Source organism: Martes martes (genome assembly GCF_963455335.1).
Source record: "Martes martes genome assembly, chromosome: 9".
Classification (NCBI taxonomy): Eukaryota; Metazoa; Chordata; class Mammalia; order Carnivora; family Mustelidae; genus Martes; species Martes martes.
The window spans coordinates 37,708,447-37,733,824 of record NC_137896.1 but is presented as its reverse complement, the minus strand read 5'-3'; the positions used below and the strand labels follow the sequence as shown (position 1 = coordinate 37,733,824).

At 34.6% G+C, this 25,378-nt stretch overlaps 1 protein-coding gene across 3 annotated transcripts in view; it reads left to right on the top strand.

Annotated features, from left to right (window-relative positions):
• TASP1 (taspase 1) overlaps nucleotides 1–25,378 on the top strand; it is a 276,089-nt gene that overhangs the window by 46,252 nt on the left and 204,459 nt on the right. For all 3 annotated transcript variants that reach the window (XR_013967338.1, XM_080812603.1, XM_080812604.1), the window contains 2 exons: nucleotides 5,387–5,471; nucleotides 22,352–22,431. Coding sequence is in view for 2 of the 3 variants with exons in the window: in XM_080812603.1 (XP_080668729.1) it covers nucleotides 5,387–5,471; nucleotides 22,352–22,431 (165 nt within the window). In the remaining variant the exon portion in view is untranslated. The remainder of the gene's footprint in view (nucleotides 1–5,386; nucleotides 5,472–22,351; nucleotides 22,432–25,378) is intronic.

Here is a 25,378-nt window from a genome sequence, read left to right as displayed (position 1 = left end):
ATTTTATTTAAGAAATCTTTGCCTACCCAAAGTTATGAAGATTGTCTCCATTGTTTTCTTTTAGTAGTTCTGGTTTGTTGTTTTTTTTTTAAAGTGAGGTTTACACCCACTGTGGGGCTTAAACTCATGACCCAGAGATCAAGAGTCACATGCTCTCCTGACTGAGCTCACCAGGCATCCCTAATAGTTCTTTTATTTTTTACTTTTCACATTTCGCTCTCTTATCAATCCCAGATTAATCTTAGTGTATGTGAGATAGGAGCTGACATTAATCTTTTTTCTCTTATGGATATCCACCTGGTTCATTGCCATTGTCAATAGAAAGGACAATGTCCTCTTCACATAACTGTGCTGGCAAATCAGGTGACGGACTATATGTACAATGGCTTGTTTCTGTAACCTCTGTTCTACTCTATTCTATTTATTGCCATACTGTCTTGATTACTATAGCTTTATATTTTTTATGTTTTCTAATATATTTATATCAGTGATATATATGTATCACTTGATACCTGGTTTGTGTAAGATTTCTAACTTCCTTTTTTTTTCATTTTTTTCCTTTAAGGTTATATTGGCTATTCTAGGTGTCTGGCCATTTTCATAAAATTTTTGAGTCAGCTTGTCAATGTCCATAATAAAACCCTGCTGGGATTTTGATTGGTATTGCATTGAGTATATAGAATCATTTGTGGACAATTGATATCTTAACAGTATTGAATATTCCAGCCCACAAATATAGGATATGTATATTTATATAAATGTTACTCATGTTTTTTTCTCAGCATTGTTTTATGGTTTTCAGTATAAATATTGTATATATCTTTTATTAGATTTATTCTAGATACTTAATTTTTCATGTATTATAAAGTATATAAATTTAAAGTGTCAATATCTAATTGTTTTATTGAATTTAGAAATATAATTGAATTTTGTAATTGGGTTTGAATTCACTAGCCTTGATGAATTCACTTATTCTAGCATTTGAAAAAATAGGTTCCCATGGAATTTCTGTTTACACAATTATATTACCTATGACTCATGCAATTTTACTTTGTCCTTTTCAATATTTAAACTTTTCATTTTTTTCTTACATTATTATACTGGCTGTGACATTCAGTACAATGCTGAATGTAAGTGGGGGTGGTGTACATCCTTGCTTTGTTCCTGATCTTAGAGGGAGAACATTAAATATTTCACCATTCTGTATGCTCTGCTAGCTTTTGGACTCTCATAGATATCCTTTATCAGATTGAGGAAGTTCCCTTCTAATCTTAGTTTGCTGATAGTTTTTATTACAAATGGGTATTGATTGAATTATCATTAAATGCTTTTCTGTGTCGGTTGAGGTGAAGAGTTTTTTCCTTTATTTTGTTAAACATGATGAAATTTGTGATTGATTTTTGAATGTTCCTTTTATTGGCGTAAAGTGTTCTTGGTCATGTTCGTATCTTTATATACTGTTGGGTTCAAGTTGCTGATGTTTAAGATTTTGACATCTATGTTCATGTAATAGATTGGGCTTACTTTTCCTTTCTTGTAATATTATTTTCAGGTTTTGGAATCCTGTTATAGCTGACCTAACAAAATGAATTGGGATTTTTTTTTCTAGGAAAGAGTTTGCATATGATTGGAATGATTTCTTCCGAGAATTCATTGGTTATTCTAAATTAGTGGCATTTTCTTTGTAGGAAGTTTTAAAAAATGGATTCAATTTCTTTAAGAGTTACAAGATTGTATTTTCCTCTCACGTGAGTTTCAAGGAATTTGTCTTTTTCAAATGAATTGTCAAATTTATTTACCTAAGGACTTTTTAGTTAGCTTTTTTCCCTTGATTTCTAGTTTAATTTCAGAGGGGTCAGAGAACATCCTTTATATGATTCCAGTCCCTTAAAGCTTTTTGAGACTTGCTTTATGGCCCAGTTTATGGTATGCTTTGTTAAACATTCCATGTGGACTTTTTAAAAGAGCAAGTATTTTGTGGTTGTTGGGTACATGTTCTATATGTGCCAGTTTGGTCAATTTGGTTATTCACTTGTTCCAATCTTCTTTATCCTTTCTGGCTTCTGTGATAGGTAAGAAAGTCTATCAATTAGTTTTAATTTTAATTTCTTTCATTATGAAATTTTATTGGTAATGGAATTTCATGTTTAAAGGCCATTAGCATTTCTCTGTGAACTGTTTCATATCTCTTGTGGCTTGCCTTTTAACTTTACTTATAATGTGCTTTATTATATTAGAATTAAAAATTTTTATTTTCAAACTTAATACTTCTTTTGTGCCTTTTGTACTTTGCATTTCTTAAGGTTTCCCTCATAATTATAAGTATATTCACCTATATTTTTTCTCATAATTATAATTTATTTTTATAAATTATAAATTATAATTTATTTATAATTTATTTTATACTTATACTTATAATTTATAATTAATAATTATAATTTATATAATTTATTTTTCTTATAATTTATTTTTATAAATAATTTTATATAATTTATTTTATAAATATAATTTATAAATTATAATTTTTCATTTACTTTTATATGCTTATAATTTATTTTTCATTTACTTTTTAATGCATTGTTTTTTTCTGAAATAACCAAGAAATTGTCCCTACATAATCTTGAATAATAATAATAATAATAATAACAATTGTTCATTGGGTGACTCTTACATACCATGTATTGTTCTCCAGTAGTTTATATATGTTCAGTCATTTAGTTCTCACAATTACCTTTTGAGGACACTCCTTTTATCCCCATTTCACAGATAAGGAAACTGAAAGACAGAAGATATTTAATAATTGGCCCAAGTTTACTTTATCAGTCTGGGTCCAAGTAGGGTCCAAGTAGGAGACATGGTAGATTGAATAGGGGACGTTTAATGTACAGAACTGTTAAACAGTGATAGGAGAGTAACTATACAAAGATGGAAAGAGAACTCAAAATGTAGTCTAGGGCAGAGGGAGAATACCCAAGTAAGGATAAACTTGGAAGGAGATTTGGACCTTATTGAAGAAGGTGTGGTTGTAGCCCACTGCCTAGCAGAGAAATTGCTGGGTTACACAGGCCACAGTCACTGTGAGACCAAGAACAATCCTGTGGGGTACAGGTGAGCTCAGGCTGGTAGGTGGGCACATGGGGGTGAGGAAACTATGTGAATTGAACCTCTGTTGCACAGGATAAAGACTGGGTTTTTGGCTCACCCGACAGCCCTGTCCCCATGGGACACTTCACTCTTTGTACCTGTGAGGCTGAGAAGGTTTGTGACTTGAGCTGGGCACAGTCCTGTTCTTTCTGGGGCTGTCAGCTATGCTGCTGTAGCCTGAATTAGGAGCTGGAGAAAACATGTGGTGGCCAAATGCTGGAGAAAGCTGCACCCTGCAGGCACTTAGCACCAGGGAATACCACGTGGGCCAAATAGTGAAGAAAAACTGAAGCTCTCCAAGCATGCCTAAGAAGCCACCTGGTCCTCCTCAGTGTGTCTCCAGTGCCCTCTACTGACAAGGCTACCAGTGTGCCAGCTGGCAAAGGAGGCATATTTAAAGGGCCCATATCCATTTTCACAGGTCAGGCAGTGAAGGGAGAATTTGTAGCTATAGATAGCAGGTACAGTTATAAAACAATAGAAGCAATAGATAGCAGGTACAGTTATAAAACAGTCTGACTCCCATCACTCTGTGTTCTTTCTACCTCTCAGGGTCTGTCTTTTCCTACTCATTTGAAATACTGTCTATGTCATATATTAAACATTCAAATGCTTGTGTGGTCTATTCTGAAATTTAGCTTTATTCTGTTCCATTGATGTATTTGTCTGCTTGTGCTCAAACCACACTTTTTAAATTAAGAATAGTTTTTATTAAGAGATGGTATTTTTTAAAAAAAGATTTATTTATTTATTTATTTATTTGACACCGAGAGAGAGATCACAAGTAGGCAGAGAGGCAGGCAGAGAGAGAGGGGGAAGCAGGCTCCCGGCTGAGCAGAGAGCCCGATGCAGGACTTGATCCCAGGACCCTGAGATCATGACCTGAGCTGAAGGCAGAGGCTTAACCCACTGAGCCATCCAGGCACCCAAGAAATGGTATCTTGAAGGGTGAATACCTTTTCATTTTGACCCCCAAAGTTTTCTCTTTCTGATGAATTTAAGAGTCAACTTGTCATACATCATAGAGATCCTTTTGAAGTTTTGATGGAGAATTTGTAGATTTAAATTTATAACTTAATTGACAGTTATCAAAGTCTAAGTATTACATCATCATATACAGAGATATATTTTAAGAGCTAGTATAGAGATCTGAGCTTTTCCTTTATTCAGTATTTCATGTTTTTTTGGTGGCATGTTTTTGTTGTTTAGCTAGATAGTTTTGTTTTGAGTCAATATGGTGACCTTAATTTGAGTTTTAATACTCTTTTTCCCACTGCTGATTCATTGATTGATTGATATTTTTAATTTTTATTTTGGTACTGATGGTGTCCTGAGGCATCCATTGATTAATGGTTAAGCGTGTGGTTTCTGGCCTTAGCTGCTTTTGTTGAAATCTCAGCACTGTGATCTTGGGCAGGTGACTTAACCCTCTGTGCAAATATTTCCTCAGTAAACAGGGTTCATAAGTATACTTATATGATAGAGTTGAGAAATCAATGAATTAATCGATATGTTTAAGTCTTTTGTATGGGGGTTAGCATATATTAGATACTGAGCTACTGTCACTGTCTTCAGTCATCATCACATTGTCTTATTTGTCATTATGACTGTTTTTCACACTAATACTAATAATACTGTCCTAGTATTCCTCCCCGATAAGCATCCTCTTTTTGCTTTTCTTCACATTCTGTTTTCCCTCATGGAAACAATCTGAACCATATTTTAGGTTACGTCTTGTACATACTTGGCCTCTTCTCCCTACTCTTACTTGATTTGTAGGATATTCTCTTTATTCTGTCTCTCTTGTAGGTGAGATTTAAAATTTTTGGCCATTAATTCCCCCCCCCCCGGGTAAATTTGAAGCTGTTTGTAATCATGTTTATTCTTTGGAAGAAATTCAGTTTTTGAAAGTAGATGCCACGTTTTCGGTATCTCTATTCTATTCTGAAATCTATTAACAAGGGACCTAATTTAAATATCAATTATTTCAAATTCAGTCTTTGCTGCTGTAGCACATGACAAAACATGAGAATGTATGTTTTATATTCTTCTCTACTGGATATTCATTTATTTGTTGATTTTATCCACATTATTCATGATAATTAAGGGCTTTCATTAGTATCTATAAAAGAAGAGTTTTCTAAGATATTTAAGAGTTGTTTTATTGAAACATCCACAAAACTTAGTGGGAAACCTGAAGATATTTTTCTGACATCATTTTCTGCCAATTTTATTTTTATAGGAATCAAGAACCCAGTCTCAGTTGCAAACAGACTCTTGTGTGAAGGGCAGAAGGGCAAGCTCTCGGCTGGCCGAATTCCTCCCTGGTAACTGCTTTGTTCTGCCTGACTTTCCTTGGGTCTATTGTCTTTGGTGCATGTGGTGTTTGAAGGCTATTTTTATCCACAGACGACTGATGTTGGTTACACACCAGCAGTAGCTTGCCTTTGAGAGGAAGACACACTTTGTTCTATAATCTTGGAACATTTTGTACACTTGATAGAGCTTCAGATGCAATAGAATATTACAGATTAAAGCAGGAAAGAGATCAGAGTTAATTTTTGGTTTTGTAGTTGATTACAGAGATGTTTTTGCTGTTCTGAAGTGCACAGTTGGGATCTTTTGTTATGAAACTTTAAAAGTGCAGAGTCCAAACTAATTTTGATTTTGAGGTGATCTTAGAATAAAAGTACTTAATTTTTCAATTCTGGAGAAACACATCGTAATGTTAAGATTAGTAAGATTACGTTTTTCTCCAGCATTAACATACAATTTTCATTAAAAAAACTTTGAACTTTTCAAGTATTTATAAATTTAGAGAGAACATTGTAAAGAGCCCTCATGAACCTGTCATCCAGCTCCAACAATTAACTGCTTTTGCCCTTACTCTATCTTACTCAATCTCTCTTTTTCCTGTAGTATTTTTTTAATTAAAAAAAACTTTAGAGTTTATTTAATTTATTTATTGATTTTAAGCAATCTCTATACCCAGTTGGGGCTCAAACTCATGACCCTGAGATCAAGAGTCCCTCCGAATGAGGCAAACTGGCACCCCTTTCCTATAGTATTTTAAAGGAAATCCTTGACATGATTTTTTTTTACCCTTAAATAATTTTGTAAATTGCTGTATGTTGGAAAAACATAGTCATCATTCCATTAACATGCCTAATAATAATAACAAATATGCTTCAGTGCCAGTGCATACTCAGTATATGTTCAGCATGCCCAGCTGTGAAGGTTATATTAATGTTCTGTGTTGAAAGTTGTGACAACAGTACTATAAGATAATCACTTTGACTGTTACAATTTGAAGTCATAGAAAATAAATTAATATAGTTTTGAAAAGTCTTGAAACCTCTTACCCTAATATACTCAAGTAATTCATTTTAATCATATACTTGTCAGTTGTTTAATTGTGATACTGGAAAGGTTAATTTTAAAAAATTTTGAAGAAATACAATTTTTAATATTTGTATCTTCAATCAGGAAGGGTAAGGAGAAGCAAATCTGAAATTTTGAGATTGTTTATAATGTGTTTGATATCGATAACTTTACTTTTATAACTTTGAAAGTAGGAAAAGTGAATAAGAATTCTTATTTAGACTTTCCTCATAATTTGTGTTAAAACCATGCTTTTTAACTGTTTTGAAGTCCTCTAACCCCAAATTTGCTAAGTTTTGTTTAGTACATACACAGAGTCCTACTGGATAAGACTTATTTTTAGGGGAGTAATAGATGTAAAGAGATTATCTCTGGATTTATATTCTCTTCAGTGTTGAATTAAAATGTGACTGTGTTCTTTCACCCATGTTTGCTATTATACATAAAGCATAATTAACCCTAATTAAGCCAATTAGAATATACATGCCCGGTAGAGAGGAAACAAGGCAGTTGTTTTAGTTGACAAGGAAAATAGCATAAACCTTGTGAAAAGTATTTTAAAGTTTGCCTGCAAATCACCATAATCCCATTCCTTGCACTAGTTATAGCATTTATCAAGCTGGTTCTCAAGTTTATATGGAGGAACAAGTATACAACAATAGTGGACATTTTGAAACAGATCAAAGAGTTAGACTCATCTGATAGCTATCCTGATACTTCATAATACTGTCATAATTAAAACAGGTTGATTTAGGTATAGGGATCTATATAAAAATATATATGGAAAATATCTGTATTTTATATAGGGATATATAGAAAAAAATCCGTAGGACCAAACTGGAAGTCCAGAAGCAGATCTAGTATAAAATTAAATTTAGTCTATCGTAAGTATCATCTCAAAGCATTGTGGGGAAAAATTATGGAGTATTAAATTATGTTGGGACAGCTGGCTATCTAGTGGATAAAGGTTAATTTGAATTCTTGTGTCATGCCATTCAAAAAAAATTATATTCAAACATGAAGGTGAAAAAGCATAATATAAAATTTTTAAGAAAAAATATGAGAGATTGTGTTTATGACTGTGGGGTAGCAAAGACCTTATTAAGATGAAAAAATAAGGCTAAATATGGAAACATATGAGAAGTGAAAATGTATAACTATTTACAACTGAAGATAACATGATCTGAATTCAGACATTATGGCCTTTGAAACTGAGAAAAATTATTTGCAGCATAGTAGCAAAAAAAAAATTTGTAAACATAGTGTTTAAGAACCATAAAATATTAGTAAGACAAAGAAAATTTAAATTTAAAAAATTGGTAAATAGTACAAATAGGCAATTTATAGAAAAGAAAATATTGATGGTATATAAATACACAAAAAGGGGCCCAACTATAATTAAGGAATTGTGAATTAAAATGATAAGATGATATGTTTATGTTAAAGTAGCAAAATTAATAAAGACTAATGATACCCAGTGTTGAGATTGTGGAAAAACAGGTTCTTTGTTCTACTAGTATTGGGAATGTAGATTGATATAACCAGTTGAGAGACATTTTGATATTATTTATTAATGTAAAAAATTGAACATGCACATGTTGTGTGCTCCAGCAGTTCAGTCTTGGGATAGAACACCTTCACATGTACATAGGAAGACTTCTACAGCACAAGAAGGTTACAGCAACATTACTTGTGGTGTATAAAACTGTAAACAATCTAAATGTCTATCAATGGCTAAGTGAACTGTTTTCTAGTCATATTATTAAATAATCTGCAGTATTAGAAAAGGGAGAAACATTTATATATAGTAAAATGGATAGATCTCTATATTGTAGAGGAAAAAAATCAAATTGCCGTATGATACATTCAGTTTAATTTATGTTTAAAAAAAAAAACGAAATAATGCAATATTTATAACCAGGAATACTGTTTCCCACCATCCAGGTTGGGAAATAAGACATTATGAAGAGATTTGAAACTGCCTAGATGGAACCCTTTCTGATGGCATTGTTATCCTTCCCATTGTTCACACCCTTACACTTTTTCATGTGTCTGTTGGCCATTTGGATGTCTTCTTTGCAGAAATGTCTGTTCATGTCTCTGCCCTTGCTCCTAGGTAACAGTTGTCCTGCTTTTAAGCTTCTTTTATTTCCATATATTCCTTCATAGTATTACAACATAGACAGTACTCTAGTTTTTTTAAGGCTGTATATAGTATATATGTACATAGGTATACAAAGAAGGTCTGGAAAGAAGGTTATCAAACTCACTGTGGTTACTTCTGTGAAGGATGAAGGGAACAAAATTGAGCAGTTTTTAAAGGGGACGTGTGCAGTATTTTTATATTTTACAAAGATAAAATATACGGGAAAAAGTGATGGCCATCTCTCCATTAAAATCATATCATATAGTGGTGCTAACCTTGTCTAAAACTAGCTGTTTCATTTCCTCATGTACATAGTTCTTCAGCTTTTTTCTTTGTTTTCAGGTTGTTTTGACCACTTTAGGCATTTTGCATTCCATGTGAATTTTAGAATTAGCCTATTTCTAGAAATAGCCTGTTGAAATTTTCATTAGGATTGCAACATATCCATTTAATAAAGTCTCATGTAGCCTCTCTGACCAGTGTTTTATAGTTTTTCAGTGTACAGGTCATAAATAGCTTTTATCAAACTTATACTTAAGTATTTCATTCTCTCTTTTTTTAAAAAAAGATTTTATTTGAGAGAGACAGCGAGCACATGAGTGTGGGGAGGGGCAGGAGGAAAGGGAGAAACAGACTCCCTGCTGAGCCCATGCTCAGGAGCCTGATGCAGGATTTGATCTCAGGACCCTGAGATCACGACCTGAGCCAAAACCAAGAGTCAGCTGCTTAACTGACTGCACCACCCAGGCACCCCAAGTATTTCATTCTTTTTGATAGTATGATAAATTATATGTGTAATATGTGTTAATTTCTGGTTGTTTATTGCCAATATAGAAATATGATTGATTTTACTACATTGATATTCTTTCCTGGGAATTTGCTAAATTCATTTGTTTTATAGTATCATTTTTATAGATTTGTTAAGATTTTCTACATAGACAATAATGTCTTTTGAGAATAAAAATTGTTTTATTTCTTCCTCTCTAATCTGGGCTCCTTTAATTAATTTCCTTTTCTTTATTACAGTGGCTAGGAGCTCCAATGCAAGGTGGAATAGAAATGTGAGAATGAAAAAAAATGTGAGAGTGGGCATTTGTACCTTGTTTGTGATCTTAGGGTAGAAGCGTTTGGTCTTTTACCCTTAAGTATGGTAGTTGCTGAAGGTTTATCATTGATATTCTTTATTATACTGAGAAAGTCCCCTTCTTATTGTTCTGAGAATTTTTAGTAGGAATGAGTGTTGTACTTTCTCAAATGCCTTTCTGCATCTAATAAGATGATGTTGTAATTTTTCTATTTAGTCAGTCAGGAATTGGTTGATTTTCAACTATTAAAGCAACAATTGCATTCCTGGGATAAATTCTACTTGGTCATTATGTATTATCCTTTTGATATATTGTCAGATCCAATTTGCTAAGATTTTGTAAAGAATTTTTGTATCTTATATATTATGAGATATATTGGTCTGCACTTTTCTTGTAATGTCTTTGGTTTGTATTTACTTTGCATCTTGGATATGAAGGGAAATATACTTTATCAAATTTGGAAAATTTGTTGGCTATTCTTCAGATATTTTTTCTGATTCCTCTTTCTATCCTTCAGGACTCCAATTGCATGTGTATTTGACCTCTTGTACTCCTACAGATCACTAGTAAATTATTTACTTTTTCCATTCATTTTTCTCTTTGTTTCATTTTGAATAATTTCCATTGCTGTTTTCAAGTTTATTATTTTTCTACAATATCTAATCACTTGTTAATCCCATCAAGTTTATTTTTCATGTCTGACATTGTAGACATCTTCAGAAATTTGATTTTGTTGCAACTTTAAAAAGTGTCTTCCATGTATCTACTTAACATGCTTATTTGTTTATCACTTGTATTGTTTATTTATTTATTTGGTAGGTCATTTATTTATTTATTTTTTATTAACATGTATTATTTGTTTCAGGGGAACAGATCTGTGTTTCATTAGTCTTAGACAATTCACAGCACTCACCATAGCACATATCCTCCCCAGTGTCCTTCACCCCGCTACCCCATCCCTCTCACTCTCCTCCACTCCAGCAATCCTGTTTGTTTCCTGAGATTAAGAGTCTCTTACGGTTTGTCTCCCTCTTTGGTTTCGTCTTGTTTCATTTTTCCCTCCCTTTCCCTATGATGCTCTGTCTTGTTTCTCAAATTCATCAAATCAGTGAGATCATATGATAATTGTCTGTCTCTGGTTGACTTATTTCGCTTAGTATAATACCCTCTAGTTCCATCCATGTCATTGCAAATGGCAAGATTTCGTTTTTTTTTTTCCTGATGGCTGCATAATATTCCATTGTATATATATACCACATCTTCGTTATCCATTCATTTGTTGATGGACATCTAAGCTCTTTGCATAGTTTGGCTATTGTGGACATTGCTGCTATAAACATTGGGGTGCATGTGCCCCTTCAGATCACTACATTTGTATTTTTGGGGTAAATACCAAGTAGTGTAATTGCTGGGTCATAGGGTAGCTCTATTTTCAACCTTTTGAGGAACCTCCATGCTGTTTTTCAGAGTGGCTGCCCCAGCTTGCATTCCCACCAACAATGCGGGAGGATTCCCCTTTCTCTGCATCCTCACCAACACCTGTCATTTCCCGACTTGTTAATTTTAGCCTGGTATGAGGTGGTATCTCACTGTGGTTTTGATTTGTATTTCCTTGATGCCGAGTGATGTGGAGCACTTTTTCATGTGTCTGTTGGCCATTTGGATGTCGTCTTTGCAGAAATGTGTGTTCATGTCCTCTGCCCATTTCTTGATTGGATTATTTGTTCTTTGGGTGTTGAGTTTGTAAGTTCTTTATAGATTTTGGATACTAGCCCTTTATCTGATACATCATTTGCAAATATCTTCTCCCATTTTGTCTGTTGTGTTTTGGTTTTGTTGACCGTTTCCTTTGCTGTGCAAAACGTTTTGATCTTGATGAAGTCCCAATAGTTCATTTTTGCCCTTGCTTCCCTTGCCTCTGAAGATGTTTCTAGGAAGAAGTTGCTGCAGCTGAGGTTGAAGAGGTTGCTGCCTGTGTTGTCCCCAAGGATTTTGATGGATTCCTGTTTCACATTTAGGTCTTTCATTCATATTGAATCTGTTTTTGTGGATAGTGTTAAGGAAATGGTCCAGTTTCATTTTGCGTGTGGCTGTCCAATTTTCCCAACACCATCTGTTGAAGAGGTTGTCTTTTTGCTATTGGGCATTCTTTCCTGCTTTGTAGAAGACTGGTTAACCATAGAGTTGAGGGTCCATTTCTGCGCTCTCTATTCTGTTCCATTGATCTATGGGTCTCTTTTTCTGCCAGTACCATACTGTCTTAATGATTGCAGCTTTGTAATAGAGCTTGAAGTGTGGAATTGTGATGCCACCAGCTTTGCTTTTTCAACATTCCTCTGGCTGTTTGGGGTCTTTCTGGTTCCATATAAATTTTAGGATTACTTATTCCATGTCTTTGAAAAAAGTTGATGGGATTTTGGTAGGAATTGCATTGAATGTGTAGATTGCTCTAGGTAGCATAGACATTTTCACAATATTTGTTCTTCCAGTCCATGAGTATGGAACATTTTTCCATTTCTTTGTGTCTTCCTTAACTCCTTTCATGAGTATTCTATAGTTTCCTGAGTACAGATTCTTTGCCTCTTTGTTTAGATTTATTCCTAGGTATCTTATGGTTTTGGGTACAATTGTAAATGGGATCAACTCTTTAATTTCTCTTTCTTCTGTCTTGTTGTTAGTATATAGAAATGCAACTGATTTCTGTGTGTTAATTTTATGTCCTGACACTTTACTGAATTTCTGTATGAGTTCTAGCAGTTTTAGAGTGGAGTCTTTGGGTTTTCCACATCAAGTATTATATCATCTGCAAAGAGTGAGAGTTTGACTTCTTCTTTGTTGATTCGGATGCATTTTATTTGTTTTTGTTGGCTGATTGCTTAGGCTAGGACTTCTAGTACTATCTTAAATAGCAGTGGTGATAGTGGACATCCCTGCTCTGTTCTTGACGTTAGGGGACAAGCTCTCAGTTTTTCCCAATTGAGAATGATATTCACTGTGGGTTTTGCATAGATAGCTTTTTTGATACTGATGTATGTACCCTCTATCCCTACACTGTGAAGAGTTTTGACCAAGAAAGGATGCTGTATTTTGTTAAATGCTTTTCTGCATCTATTGAGAATATCATACAGTTTTTGTTCTTTCTTTTATTAATGTATTGTATCACACTGATTGATTTGTGGTTGTTGAACCAACCTTGCAGCCCAGGAATAAATCCCACTTGGTTGTGGTGAGTAATCTTTTTAATGTACTGTTGGATCCTATTGGCTAGTATTTTGGTGAAAATTTTTGCATCCAGGTTCCTCGGGGATATTGGTCTGTAATTATCTTTTTTAATGGGATCTGACTGATTTTGGGATCAAGGTAAGGTGGCCTCATAAAATGAGTTTGGAAGTTTTCCTTCCATTCCTATTTTTTGGAACAGTTTCAGAAGAATAGGTATTATTCTGCTTTAAATGTTTGGTAGAATTTCCCTGGGAAGCCATCTGGCCCTGGGCTCTTGTTTGTTGGGAGATTTTTGATTACTACAATTTCCTTACTGGTTATTGGTCTGTTCAGGTTTTCTCTTTCTTCCTGGTTTGGTTGGTAGTTTATACATCTCTAGGAATGCATCTATTTCTTCCAGATTGTCTAATTTGCTGGCATATAGTGCTCATAATATGTTCTTATAATTGTTTGTATTTCTTTGGTGTTGATTGTGATCTCTCCTCTTCCATTCATGATTTTATTAATTTGGGTCCTTTCTCTTTTCTTTCTGATAAGTCTGGCCAGGGGTTTATTACTCTTACTAAAAAGAACCAGCTCCTAGTTTCATTGATCTGTTCTACTGTTTTTTTTGTTTCTATTTTACTGATTTCTGCTCTGATCTTTATTATTTCTCTTCTCCTGCTGGGTTTAGGCTGTATTTGTTGTTCTTTCTCCAGTTCCTTTAGGTGTAGGGTTAGGTTGTGTATTTCAGACCCTTCTTGTTTCTTGAGAAAGGTTTGTATATATATTGCTACATACTTTCCTCTTAGGACTGCCTTTGCTGCATCCCAAGATATTGAACAGTTGTGTTTTCATTTTCATTTGTTCCCATGAAATTTTAAAATTTTCTTTATTTTCCTGGTTGACCCATTCACTCTTTAGGAGGATGCTCTTTAGCCTCCATGTATTTGAGTTCTTTCCAATTCTCCTCTTGTGATTGAGTTCAAGTTTCAAAGCATTGTGGTCTGAAAATATGCAGGGAATGATCCCAGTCTTTGGGTACTGGTTGAGACCTGATTTGTGACCCAGATGTGATCTATTCTGGAGAATGCTCCATGTGCACTAGAGAAGAATGTGTATTCTGTTGCTTTGGGATGGAATGTTCTGAATATATCTGTGATGTCCATCTGGCCCAGTGTGTCATTTAAAGCCTTTATTTCCTTATTGATCTTTTGCTCAGATGATCTGTCCATTTCAGTGAGGGGAGTGTTAAAGTCCCCTACTATTACTGTATTATTGTTGATGTGTTTCTTTGATTTTGTTATTAATTGGTTTATATAGTTGGCTGCTCCCATGTTAGGGGCATAGATATTAAACGAAATAACATCTAAAGATGTTAGGTCTTGTTGGACAGATTCTTTAAGTATGCTATAGTGCCCTTCCTCATCTCTTATTGTAGTTTTTGGTCTAAAATTTAATTTGTCTGTTATAAGGATTGCCACCCCAGTTTTCTTTTGATGTCCATTAGCATGGTAAATGGTTTTCCACCCCCTCACTTTAAATCCGGAGGTGTCTTTGGGTTTAAAATGAGTCTCTTGCAGACAGCATATCAATGGGTCTTATTTTTTTATCCATTCTGATACCCTCTGTCTTTTGATTGGGGCATTTAGCACATTTACATTCAGGGTAACTATTGAAAGATATGAATTTAGTGCCATTGTATTGCCTGTAAGGTGAATATTACTGTATATTGTCTCTGTTCCTTTCTGGTCTATGTTACTTTTAGGCTCTCTGTTTGCTTAGAGGACCCCTTTCAATATTTTCTGTAGGGGTGGTTTGGTGTTTGCAAATTCTTTTAGTTTTTGTTTGTCCTGGAAGCTTTTTATCTCTCCTTCTATTTTCAATGACAGCCTAGCTGGATATAGTATTCTTGGCTGCATATTTTTCTTGTTTAGTGCTCTGATATATCATGTCAGTCCTTTCTGGCTTGACAGGTCTCTGTGGCTAGGTCTACTGCCAGTTTCATATTTCTACCATTGTATGTTACAGACCTCTTGTCCCGAGCTGCTTTCAGGATTTTGTCTTTGTCTCTGAGACTTGTAAGTTTTGCTATTAGATGATGGGGTGTTGACCTATTTTTCTTGATTTTGAGAGAGGTTCTCTTTGCCTCCTGGATTTTGATGCCCGTTTCCTTCCCCCAAATTAGGGAAGTTGTCTGCTGTAATTTGCTCCAATGTACCTCCTGCCCCCCCCCCCTTCTTCTGGAATCCCAGTTCGTCTAATGTTGTTTCATCTTATGCTATCACTTATCTCTTGAATTCTCCCCTTGGGATCCAATAGTTGTTTATCTCTCTTTTTCCTAGCTTCTTTATTCTCCATCATTTGGTCTTCTGTATCACTCATTCTCTTTTCTATCTCATTTATGCTAGCAGTAAGAGCCTCCATTTTTGATTGCACCTCATTAATAGCCTTTTTGATTTTGACTTGGTTAGATTTTAGTTCTTTTATTTCTCCAGAAAGGAATTCTCTAGTATCTTCTATGTTTTTTCTAGCCCAGCTGTTATCTTTATAATAGTCATTCTGAACTCTATTTCCAACATCTGACTAATGTCTGTATCGCTTAGGTGCAACATATTTATGTTTATGTTTATTTTTATTATTAATTAATTGATTAATTTGTCAGAGAGAGTGAGTTAGCGAGCAAACACAAGCAGGGGGAGTGGCAGGCAGAGCGAGAAACAGCCTCCCCACTGAGCAAGGACCCCAGTGTGGGATGTGATCTCTAGACCCTGTGATTGTGACCCGAGCCGAAGGCAGACTCCTCAACCAACCAAACTACCCAGGTGTCCCTAACATATTTAATTTTTCCTGTAGCTTCTTGAACATATGAATTGATTTATAATAATTGTTATCATATCTTTGTTTACTAATTTACTATCATCTTTGTCATTTCTGAGTTGTTTTCAGTTGAAATATTTTCTCTTCTTTATTGGCTGCATTTCCTTGCTTCTTTGCATGCTTTGTAATTTTTTATTGCATTTGAGGTTTTGTGAGTTTTACCTTATTTGGTACCAGATCTTTTAAAATTTTAATAAATATGTTTGAGCTTTATTCTAGGGTTTAAGTTATTTAGAGACAGGTTCATCCTTTCAAATCTTGCTTTATACTTTGTTACATGTGACTAAAGAAGCATTTAGCCTTGAGCTAATTTTGCTTTGCTATTGGGTAAAACTCTTCTGAATACTGTAACAAATGTACTTAGAAAGAGTACTTCTTACTTTGATGGAAACAGGAGCTGAGCTGCTCCTATCCCTTTGTGAACTTGGGGCTTTTTTTCCTCTAAAACTTTTGTGGTATTATTTCCCAGATTTTGGGTGATTTCCTATTACACATACACTGATCTCTCTTCAGCTGAAGACTAGAGGGGACTGTTCAGATGTTAGAGTCCTTTATCTGTGCAGCTCTTTCATCTCTGGTACTCTGCCCTTTGAACCCTGGCTGTCTGGGCTTTTCCAGATGCCGAGGTCTTTCTTTTCAACTAAGAAACTACCGTGCCGTGGGTTGGAACCTCCCTAGGCAGAAGGCTGGGTCGGTCATAGGGTTTACCTGTTTTGTTTCCTTTCTCTCAAGGATCACTGCCCTTATGTTGCCTACTGATGTCTGAAAACTGTTTTTCCTACATTTTGTCTGATTTTCAAAACAGTTTCTTCAGGCAGAAGTGTAAATTTGTTCCCTGTTATTCCATCTTGTCCAGAAGTAGAAAACTTCCTCGAAGTTTATTGTATACCTGCAGTAATTTAGAAAAAAATTCCTTGAGTGTCCTAAATCAACAAAACCAAATTTATCATGTTTTTACTTTGAGCTTATTTTCATATTACCCTAATATGTCTAGTTATCTAATTTCTTTAAGGGTAATAGCTAACATTTATTATGTTTGTACACTATATCAGGCACTGTTTTATGTGTTTTGCATGCATTAACTCATAAAAATTACACAGCGATTTAAGACACCTTTTTCAGGTAATGAACTGAGTCCCTTACTTGACCACTTTTAAGCTATTAGAAAATTTGGGAGTCCTTTCAGATCATATTAGAAGCAGCAGATTAGAAGTAAAGGGAAAATGGAATCCTTTTATAATAATGAGAAGTAACTGTTTATACCCATTCAGTTATTCATTTACTTCCCCTTCACTCAGCAAATATTTATTACTCATTTTCTGTGAGCCAGATATAAAGGTACAAAAAGTGTCAAAAGCAGATGGAACACTTAGAAATCTTGGTCCTGTGGTGTTATCTATCACCTCTTTTTGGAGACAGCAATGCATTACATACAGTAGGTGTTTCTAAGAAGTGTTTAAATAAAAAGTTCATTTATCTGCATACCTTAGTTTTTGGTTATAGCCACCATGATGTGTTGTATTGTTTAAGTATTGGTGTTTGGTCAGATTTGTGGTGTATTTGGTATCTTCATAAAGTTGATGGGACTACCATCATAAACTGTGTCATATTTACCCAAATTTCTTTATTTTACTTATAAAAGTATAGCTTGAATCTTTTTCCATTATGATAGGGAGGGTACAGCTTTGATAGGCATTATCATTTAGAACAGGAATTGGCAAACTATGGCTTATGGGCCAAATCTGTTCTGCTGTTTGCTTTTGTAAATAAAGTTTAATTGGGACACAGCCATACCCATTTGTGTATGTATTATCTATGGCTTGTGCCCTGCAAAGGCCAAATAGAGTTGTTGCAAAAGAAACATTGTGGTTACAAAGCCAACTTATTTACTATCAGGCCCTTTACAGAAAAACTTTGTGCTGACTCCTAATATAGAAGTTATAATTTCTGGAAATTATGTTTCTTTTGATGAAAAAGGGAAAGCTAGACAAACATTGTTTTATGTTTAGTATAAATTAAACCTTAAGGTGCTCATTAGACCCTAGGATTTTTTTCAGAGGCAAATTTAGTTTTTGGTACATTGTTTATTTTAAAGTACTATTTAATCTATTATATTTCATAAATTAACTCAAATTTGTACTACTTTTGTTGTATGAATGTGAAAAGACAATTAGAAAAAAGAAAAGATAATTCAAAATGCAAGATTAAAAGAAATGTAAGAGATCTATTAACTAATCATAAGATAGAGATTTAGATGGATTCCCATTTAAACTAAAGTTTAAAAAACAAAATAACAATAGTAGAAAAAATTTTATAAGACAGCCAGAGAAATGTGAACATTGATGAGATATATTTCGATTCTAAAGATGGTTCATCTTTTTATATGTCAATTGCTTAGGCTGAGGTTCTGTTTTTTAAAAATAATTTTTAATTTTATTTGTTTATTTATTTTTAAAGATTACTTATTTATTTGTCAGAGAAAAAGAGAGAGAGAGCACACAAGCAGGGGGAGCTGCAGGCAGAGGGAGAAGCAGGCTTCCCGCCAAGCAAGGACTCTGATGTGGAACTTGATCCCAGGATCATGAGCTGAGCCGCAGGCAGATGCTCATGGACTGAGCCACTCAGGTGTCCAAAAAGCCATTTTTTAGATGTAAAAAAGTTCAAATTAAAAAAAAAAATTAAAGGGTTAAATTCTGATTATTTAATTTGGTTGGTATGTTATTTCCAAATACAGCACGTTCCCCTTTATTTGCACATTATAAGTCTGTAAGCTTTAAGTGATCAGTAGTACTAATTTGTCTTTCCTCAATTTTGTATATTTATGATGAATAAGGAAGCGATAGGTAAAATAGATAGGAATCAGTTTTTAAGTCCAAAGAAACAGCTCTCATTTTCTCTTGTGTCTTTCTCATCCAGAATAATGTATTTTGATTATTGGGATCCCTGAGCATTCTTGAGAACTTTCTAAATCACAAAATGAGACATTTTTAGACTGATTATGGAGTCATGATTCCTTGAAAATCGGTGGTTGCCATCCATGAGGTTGCAGTTCACATCTCATATTTGGCCAAATAGCTCTTTCTGGGAAGCTTGGCTGTGCTAGCGTTTGCCGCAGCAAACAAGAAGCACTGACTTGTTGAAGGTTTCAGTAACCCCACCTCAGGGCTGCTCTCAGTAGAGTGTCATTGCTTTTTGCTTTACATCATGTTGGACTTGTTTTAATGTAAATTAAATTGGGTATAGCACAAGGAAAATGTTGTCCCTTAAGGAATTTTGACACCCTAGTTTATTATTATTTGTTTAATATCTTGCCTATGTTTATTTGATGCTTAGTATGCTTTAGGCACTGTCACATATGCTTGGATATGTCAGTGAAGAAACAAAAGATTCCCATTCTTATGACGCTTACAGTTTCTTTGGGGAAGGTAGAAGTAAACAATTGGCATAATATGTAAATTATGAAGTGTCTAGTATGTTAGAAGGTAGAAAAAAGAAAAATGTGGAAAGAGCAAAATGGTAGGGATTGGGAATCCTGGGTAGGTAGTTGGGTATATTTTTACATAGGTCTCATTAAGGGGACACTTTTGAGCAGTTGAGGGAATTTGCCACTTGGGAAAAAAGGATGAAGACTGATAGAGGGAACATTCAGGGTGAAGGCCTTGAGACTGGTAGTCCCCTTGGCATATTTGTATTTTGGGGAGGCTGGAGTAAAGTAAGCCGGGGGCAAGAAGATTAAGAGATGAAGTAAGGAGGGAGCAGGAAGGATCACATCACTTAGGATTCTCATTCAAACTCCAGGATTGTGCAGATTTTGAAAAGAGGAATGTCATTGTCTGACTTATGTTTTACAAGGAAGTCGGTGGCTAGTGAGCATAGACTGGGGCAGGGAGCAAAGCAAGGCGTATGTGAAAGTAATGAGTCCATTGCAACAGTTCAGGTAACAGATGATGGCGGTTTAGACAAAGGTGGTAGCAGGAGAGGAGGTGAGAAGTGGTCACATTTTGGATATATTACAAAGGTAGAGTCGATAGGATTTCCTAACTTGAATGAGACAAAATTTCTCTCTAAGTTTTCTCCTTGGAGAGTCATTAAGACTGTGACAAATGTGAATGATACTGCATTTAATGTTCTAGAAAGTGATTATTTGGGCATGTTAGTATCATGTTGCTTTTCAGAATTTTAAAATGATTTCAAAAGCACTTATATGCCATTTTGTGTGATTATTAACTACTAGAGAGGTAGTTTTTAATAGGAAGAAAAGGTCAGATATTCAGTATTCTTATCCATAAGATGGGAACCAGATAGTTAAATTCCCGTGAATATTGTAAAATGCCTCAACTATTTTAAAAACTTGCATAGCAGCCAATGGGAAATTGATTTAATTTAAAAGCAATTTCTTTAAGAAATGGAAAATAAAACTAAGAATATTTTATTTTAACAAAGATTTTATTTATTTAGTTGACAGAGAGAAACACAGCAAGAGAGGGAACACAAGCTGGGGGAGTGGGAGAAGCAGACTTCCCGTTGAGCAGGGAGCCTGATGCAGGGCTGGATCCCAGGACCCTGGGATCATGATCTGAACCTAAGGCAGATGCTTAATGAATGAGCCTCCCAGGCCCCCAAAACTAAGAATATTTTATAAAACGCCATTGATTCCAGATACTGGGATTGGACCCAAGATGACCAATGGGCATGCTAAGATTTAGCTTCAAACTTCTGTTCTGATCATTTAATATACTACTTCAGCATATCTTTTACATCTTCACATGAAGAGAAGTTATTTCTTTTTTTTTTTTTTTTTAAAGATTTTATTTATTTATTTGTCAGAGAGAGAGAGAGAGCGAGCACAGGCAGACAGAGTGGCAGAGGGAGAAGCAGGCTCCCCGCCGAGCAAGGAGCCCGATGTGGGACTCGATCCCAGGACGCTGGGATCATGACCTGAGCTGAAGGCAGCTGCTTAACCAACTGAGCCACCCAGGCGTCCGAGAAGTTATTTCTTATATCACATTCCTTTTCTAGAAGAAGGAAGTGCTAAAAATGCCATCAGGATGGCTCAACTCGTATTCAAGTTTCTATTTCAGTTTTTCTTCCATTTGAACTTTATATGACAGCTTTTCTTTTCATTTTCTATGCAGTGGTTTCGTTTGATGGAAGAATAGGACAAACTGTTTTCTACTTTCAGAATCCTTTGGAATTAAAAAAAAATTAGAAGTTTGAAGGGGTAAAGTTGTTTATTCTTGTTGGCCCTCTCTTTTTTCAGTGCCTCCTACTTTTATGTATATTGGAAAATAGTTATTGGACTTAACTATTTAGTTTCTCACTAGAACTATTTGGATGTGTTTGAGTGGCTCCTTAGATTTTGTTTTCCAGTCTGTCACTGGTCTTACTAACAAATGAATCTAAAGACTTCAATGTGCATTACTTTGAGTTTTAGTGTTGGGATGATTAGAAGAACAGAAACAAAAAATAGAGATCAGAAAACTAATGAGCAGGCATAAACAAGTTCAAGGAAACCATTACTAGCTGGTTCAGATCTTTAAGAAGTTGGCTATGGAAGGAGATGAAGTGATTGATTATTATGGTAACTGTTTGCTGTTACTGTGTTAGGGAATGAATGGAGTGGTTAATTATCCTGAATGCTATTTGAAATTGAAAATAAGTTTTTTACAGTTAGTGAACAGTATCCTTTTATTTACTTCTTTATGTTAAAACTTGAAGTTTAGGGCTTAAAAAATTACTTTTGGTACACACCATAGTACTTACCAGAGTAGAAATGATCTGAGGGTCATACATATAGGTCATTTGTATATTTTTGTTATATCAAGTCTTGTAAATCTAAGTACATCTTATTGTTTTGGGGCATCTCTAGATGTACCCACTCATTTTGAGTAGATCCAGTTGTTATAGTAGGCAAGATGACCAAATCTGAAAATGTTCACTGAAACTTTAATTCTTTTTTTTTTTTTTTAAAGATTTTATTTATTTGCCAGAGAGAGAGAGAAAGTACACACAAGCAGGCAGAGAGGCAGGCAGAGGCAGCGAGAGAAGCAGGCTCCCTGCCGAGCAAGGAGCCCGATGTGGGACTCGATCCCAGGACACTGGGATGATGATCTGAGCCGAAGGCAGCGGCTCAACCAACTGAGCCACCCAGGCGTCCCTGCAACTTTAATTCTTAACCTGATTAAATAGATCTTGTGACCATAGTGATCCAAGATAAGTCTTAATATTCTCCACTGGGAAATCAACTATTTTTTTACTTCTTATGTTGAATTTTGCCAACTATTAGTTGTTGGTTATTGCAAATGAAATTGTACCATTTTCAGTTGTAAAATTTCTAACTTGGGGAAAATTTTAAAATTTGGGACATATGGCCATATTATTATTTTGAGAGAAACCTACAATTATATCTCTGTGCAAGACATTTTTTCAGTTGCCTTACTACATGATTTATATTTATTGAATTTGTAGGAGAAGATGATACTGAATTTTTAAAAGAATAATTTTCTGTTATTAGCTTTTTAGTTGGAGAAGGAGCCTACAGATGGGCAGTAGATCACGGAATACCCTCTTGCCCTCCTAACATCATGACCACAAGTGAGTAAAAATTTTTCGAAATTAAGCTGTATTAGCATATATACCTGGAAGTGTTACATTGCTTTAATCTACATGGTACTCTGATATATAAAAAAGGAAGCTTATATGTTGAACTATTTAGAGTTGAAAGAGAGTTATTTGATTTTAAGGTACTTTTATATTCCCGAGGATCCCCCCATTCTTATGGTTTTATAGAAGTATTGCTAAAGGATCCCTTTTAGGTTACTTAAAATAATTACTAACAATAAAACCTTAATATTACCCCCCTCAGAGAGAGAGAAGAAAACATAGGTCAACATTTATCCATCTTTGACCGGAGGAAGGCCTTTCTAGGGACAAGTGCTAGAGAAGGAAGAACAAAAGTGTTACTATATAAGAGTTAAGACGGAAAAAAAAACCCACTTACCATAAATATGACAAAGTATACATATCTTTAATCTATGAAAAGGTATATTAAATTAAAAACCACACAAATACAAATAATACCCCAAAAGAAAAATGATAAAAAGTCATAAATAGATACTAGAACATAACTAATTAGGAAATGCAAATGAGTGCATGTTAAATTTGTTCCCTCCTAATTTGTGAGAGTTAAAGATACTGTATCACTGCTCATAGGTGCGTGATGAAATGACCATAATACATTGTAGGTACAAATATAAGTTAGCAGAAATTTTGGAGGACAGCTAAGTAATATAGAGCAAAGCTTTAAACTTATTCTGCTTGTAAGAACTTGACATTGGAAATAGAGACAAAAATTTATATAGTTCTCAATAAGCATTATTAAGAATGTAAAAAATTTTGGAAAAATCTTATATCCAACAGAGAAGAATGTAAGTAAGTAAATCATCATATGATGAAATGTTATGTAGTAACTAGAAATTGTTATCAAGACTAATGTCTGATTATGATTAACTCTAATGACTTTGAAAAATGAGTTATAAATATATATGTGTGAATGTTTTATATGTATGTTTGAAAAATGAAATCATAGCTAATAATATTTATGCCTAAAAGATAAATATTGAAAACATATACTACTTGTTTTTTTAAGTTAAATTTTAATTTTTGTCATAGTTACCTATGACTATAAATAATCATGAAAATATGGGGAATCATTCAATCCAAGGAGACCAAGTTGTATTCAAAAGAAATGATTATATATCATAGCAGGTATGTAATAAGGATCTTTTTTTTTTTTTAAAGATTTTGTTTATTTATTTGACAGAGAAAGAGAGTGAGAGAGAGCGAGCATGAGAGTGCAAGCACAAGCAGGGGGAATGGCAGGCAGAAGGAGAGGGAGAAGCAAGCTCCCCGCTGAGCAGGGTGCCAGATGTGGGGCTTGATCACAGGACTCTGGGATCATGACCTGAGCCAAAGGCAGATGCTTAACCAACTGAGCCACCCAGGTGCCCTTAAGGATCAGTTTTTCATAATATTATATTCAAAATGAGGACTCATGTAGCTGAACATTGTAATATAAAGAGGCTGGAGGCAAGGGAAATACATTCATGGTAAGCAAACTGGGAGTATGAGTTCTAATTCTCATAGTCCCTCCCACTGATTCTGCCTTAAAATCTCCCAGTGGAATTTATGTAGAGTTCTTATGTCACCCAGTCAAATCCGGTCATTTGATAGTTCCATTTCATTTTTCCTTGGAGATATGCCACTTGGCACCTTCAAGTCTAGAATGGGTGTTCACTAAGCCTGGTGCATGACTCCCATCCCTGGTCTTTACCTCACCATCATATTGGATTTCCTTTTCATCTCTCCAATACCAGATTCTCTGTTTCCTGAATCTCATGTGTTTTTTTTCTCTCTTGTTTTATTCCCTTATTTGGTATATACAAGACTAGAAATTGTTTTTCCTAGGTTTTGAAGAAATTGTTCTCTTATGTTCTAGTTTTCAGTCTTGCTGTTATACATTTTGATTCCCAGTTCTTTATGGTGTATTTTCATCTTTGGAAGGAAGCCTTAATTCCTGTGTTCTTAATATTACAATGAAGCATCTTGGAATGGGTCTTTTTTTATTCAGCATGCCTGGTACTTACTGAGTACGGAGTACTGAGTACTTTTAATCTGGAAATTCATGTAGTTTAGTTTTGAGGAACTTAAAAAAATTTTGTATATTAATCTCTTCCTTATATTTCCTCTATTTTATTTTTCTGATTTCTGTGAATTGGATGTTGGATCTTATGCTCCAATCCCTTGTATCTTTTTCAAAAATTATTTTTTCTCCTTTTTGAAATATCTCTTGTCCTACTGTCTCAGAAATGTCTTCAGTTTTATCTCCTAAACCTTCTACTACTTATTTTTTAAAGATTTATTTATTTATTTGTCAGAGAAAGAGAGAGCGGCATGTATGAACAGGGGAGTGGCCGGCTAGAGGGAGAAGCAGGTTTCCTGCTGAGCAAGGAGCCTGATGTGGGACTTGGTCCCAGGACCCTGGGATCATGACCTGAGCCCAAGGCAGATGCTTAACTGACTGAGCCATCCAGGCATCCCTAAACCTTCTACTTCTGATGAATTTGTAATTTTGGCTTTTATTTGTTTTAATTTCTAGGGATTCGTCTATGACTAATACATTTATTTATTTTACAAAAAAGGAAAGTATTGACCTAGGTGAATTTGAGGAGAAATTATAACTATTATTTAATTAAAAAAAATTTAAATGCTATCCTATTTGGGCACTTGTCTAATCCTCAGTCAAGATTAGCTCGTATATTGGTACTTAATGGTGTTCTTTAAACTTGATTACCTTTTTTTTTATTTTGAAGTAAAGAAAAGGGTGGAATTTAATCTTTATTTACAGGACACTGCAAGAGAGGAGATTCCACATAGAAATAAGAAACCCACTGAGAGGAGGAGCTTCATACAGTTTGTTCAGTTTAGAACTGGTCAAGTAGAGTTTTGTTGTAAAAAGTGCTACAATAATAAAACGCATTTA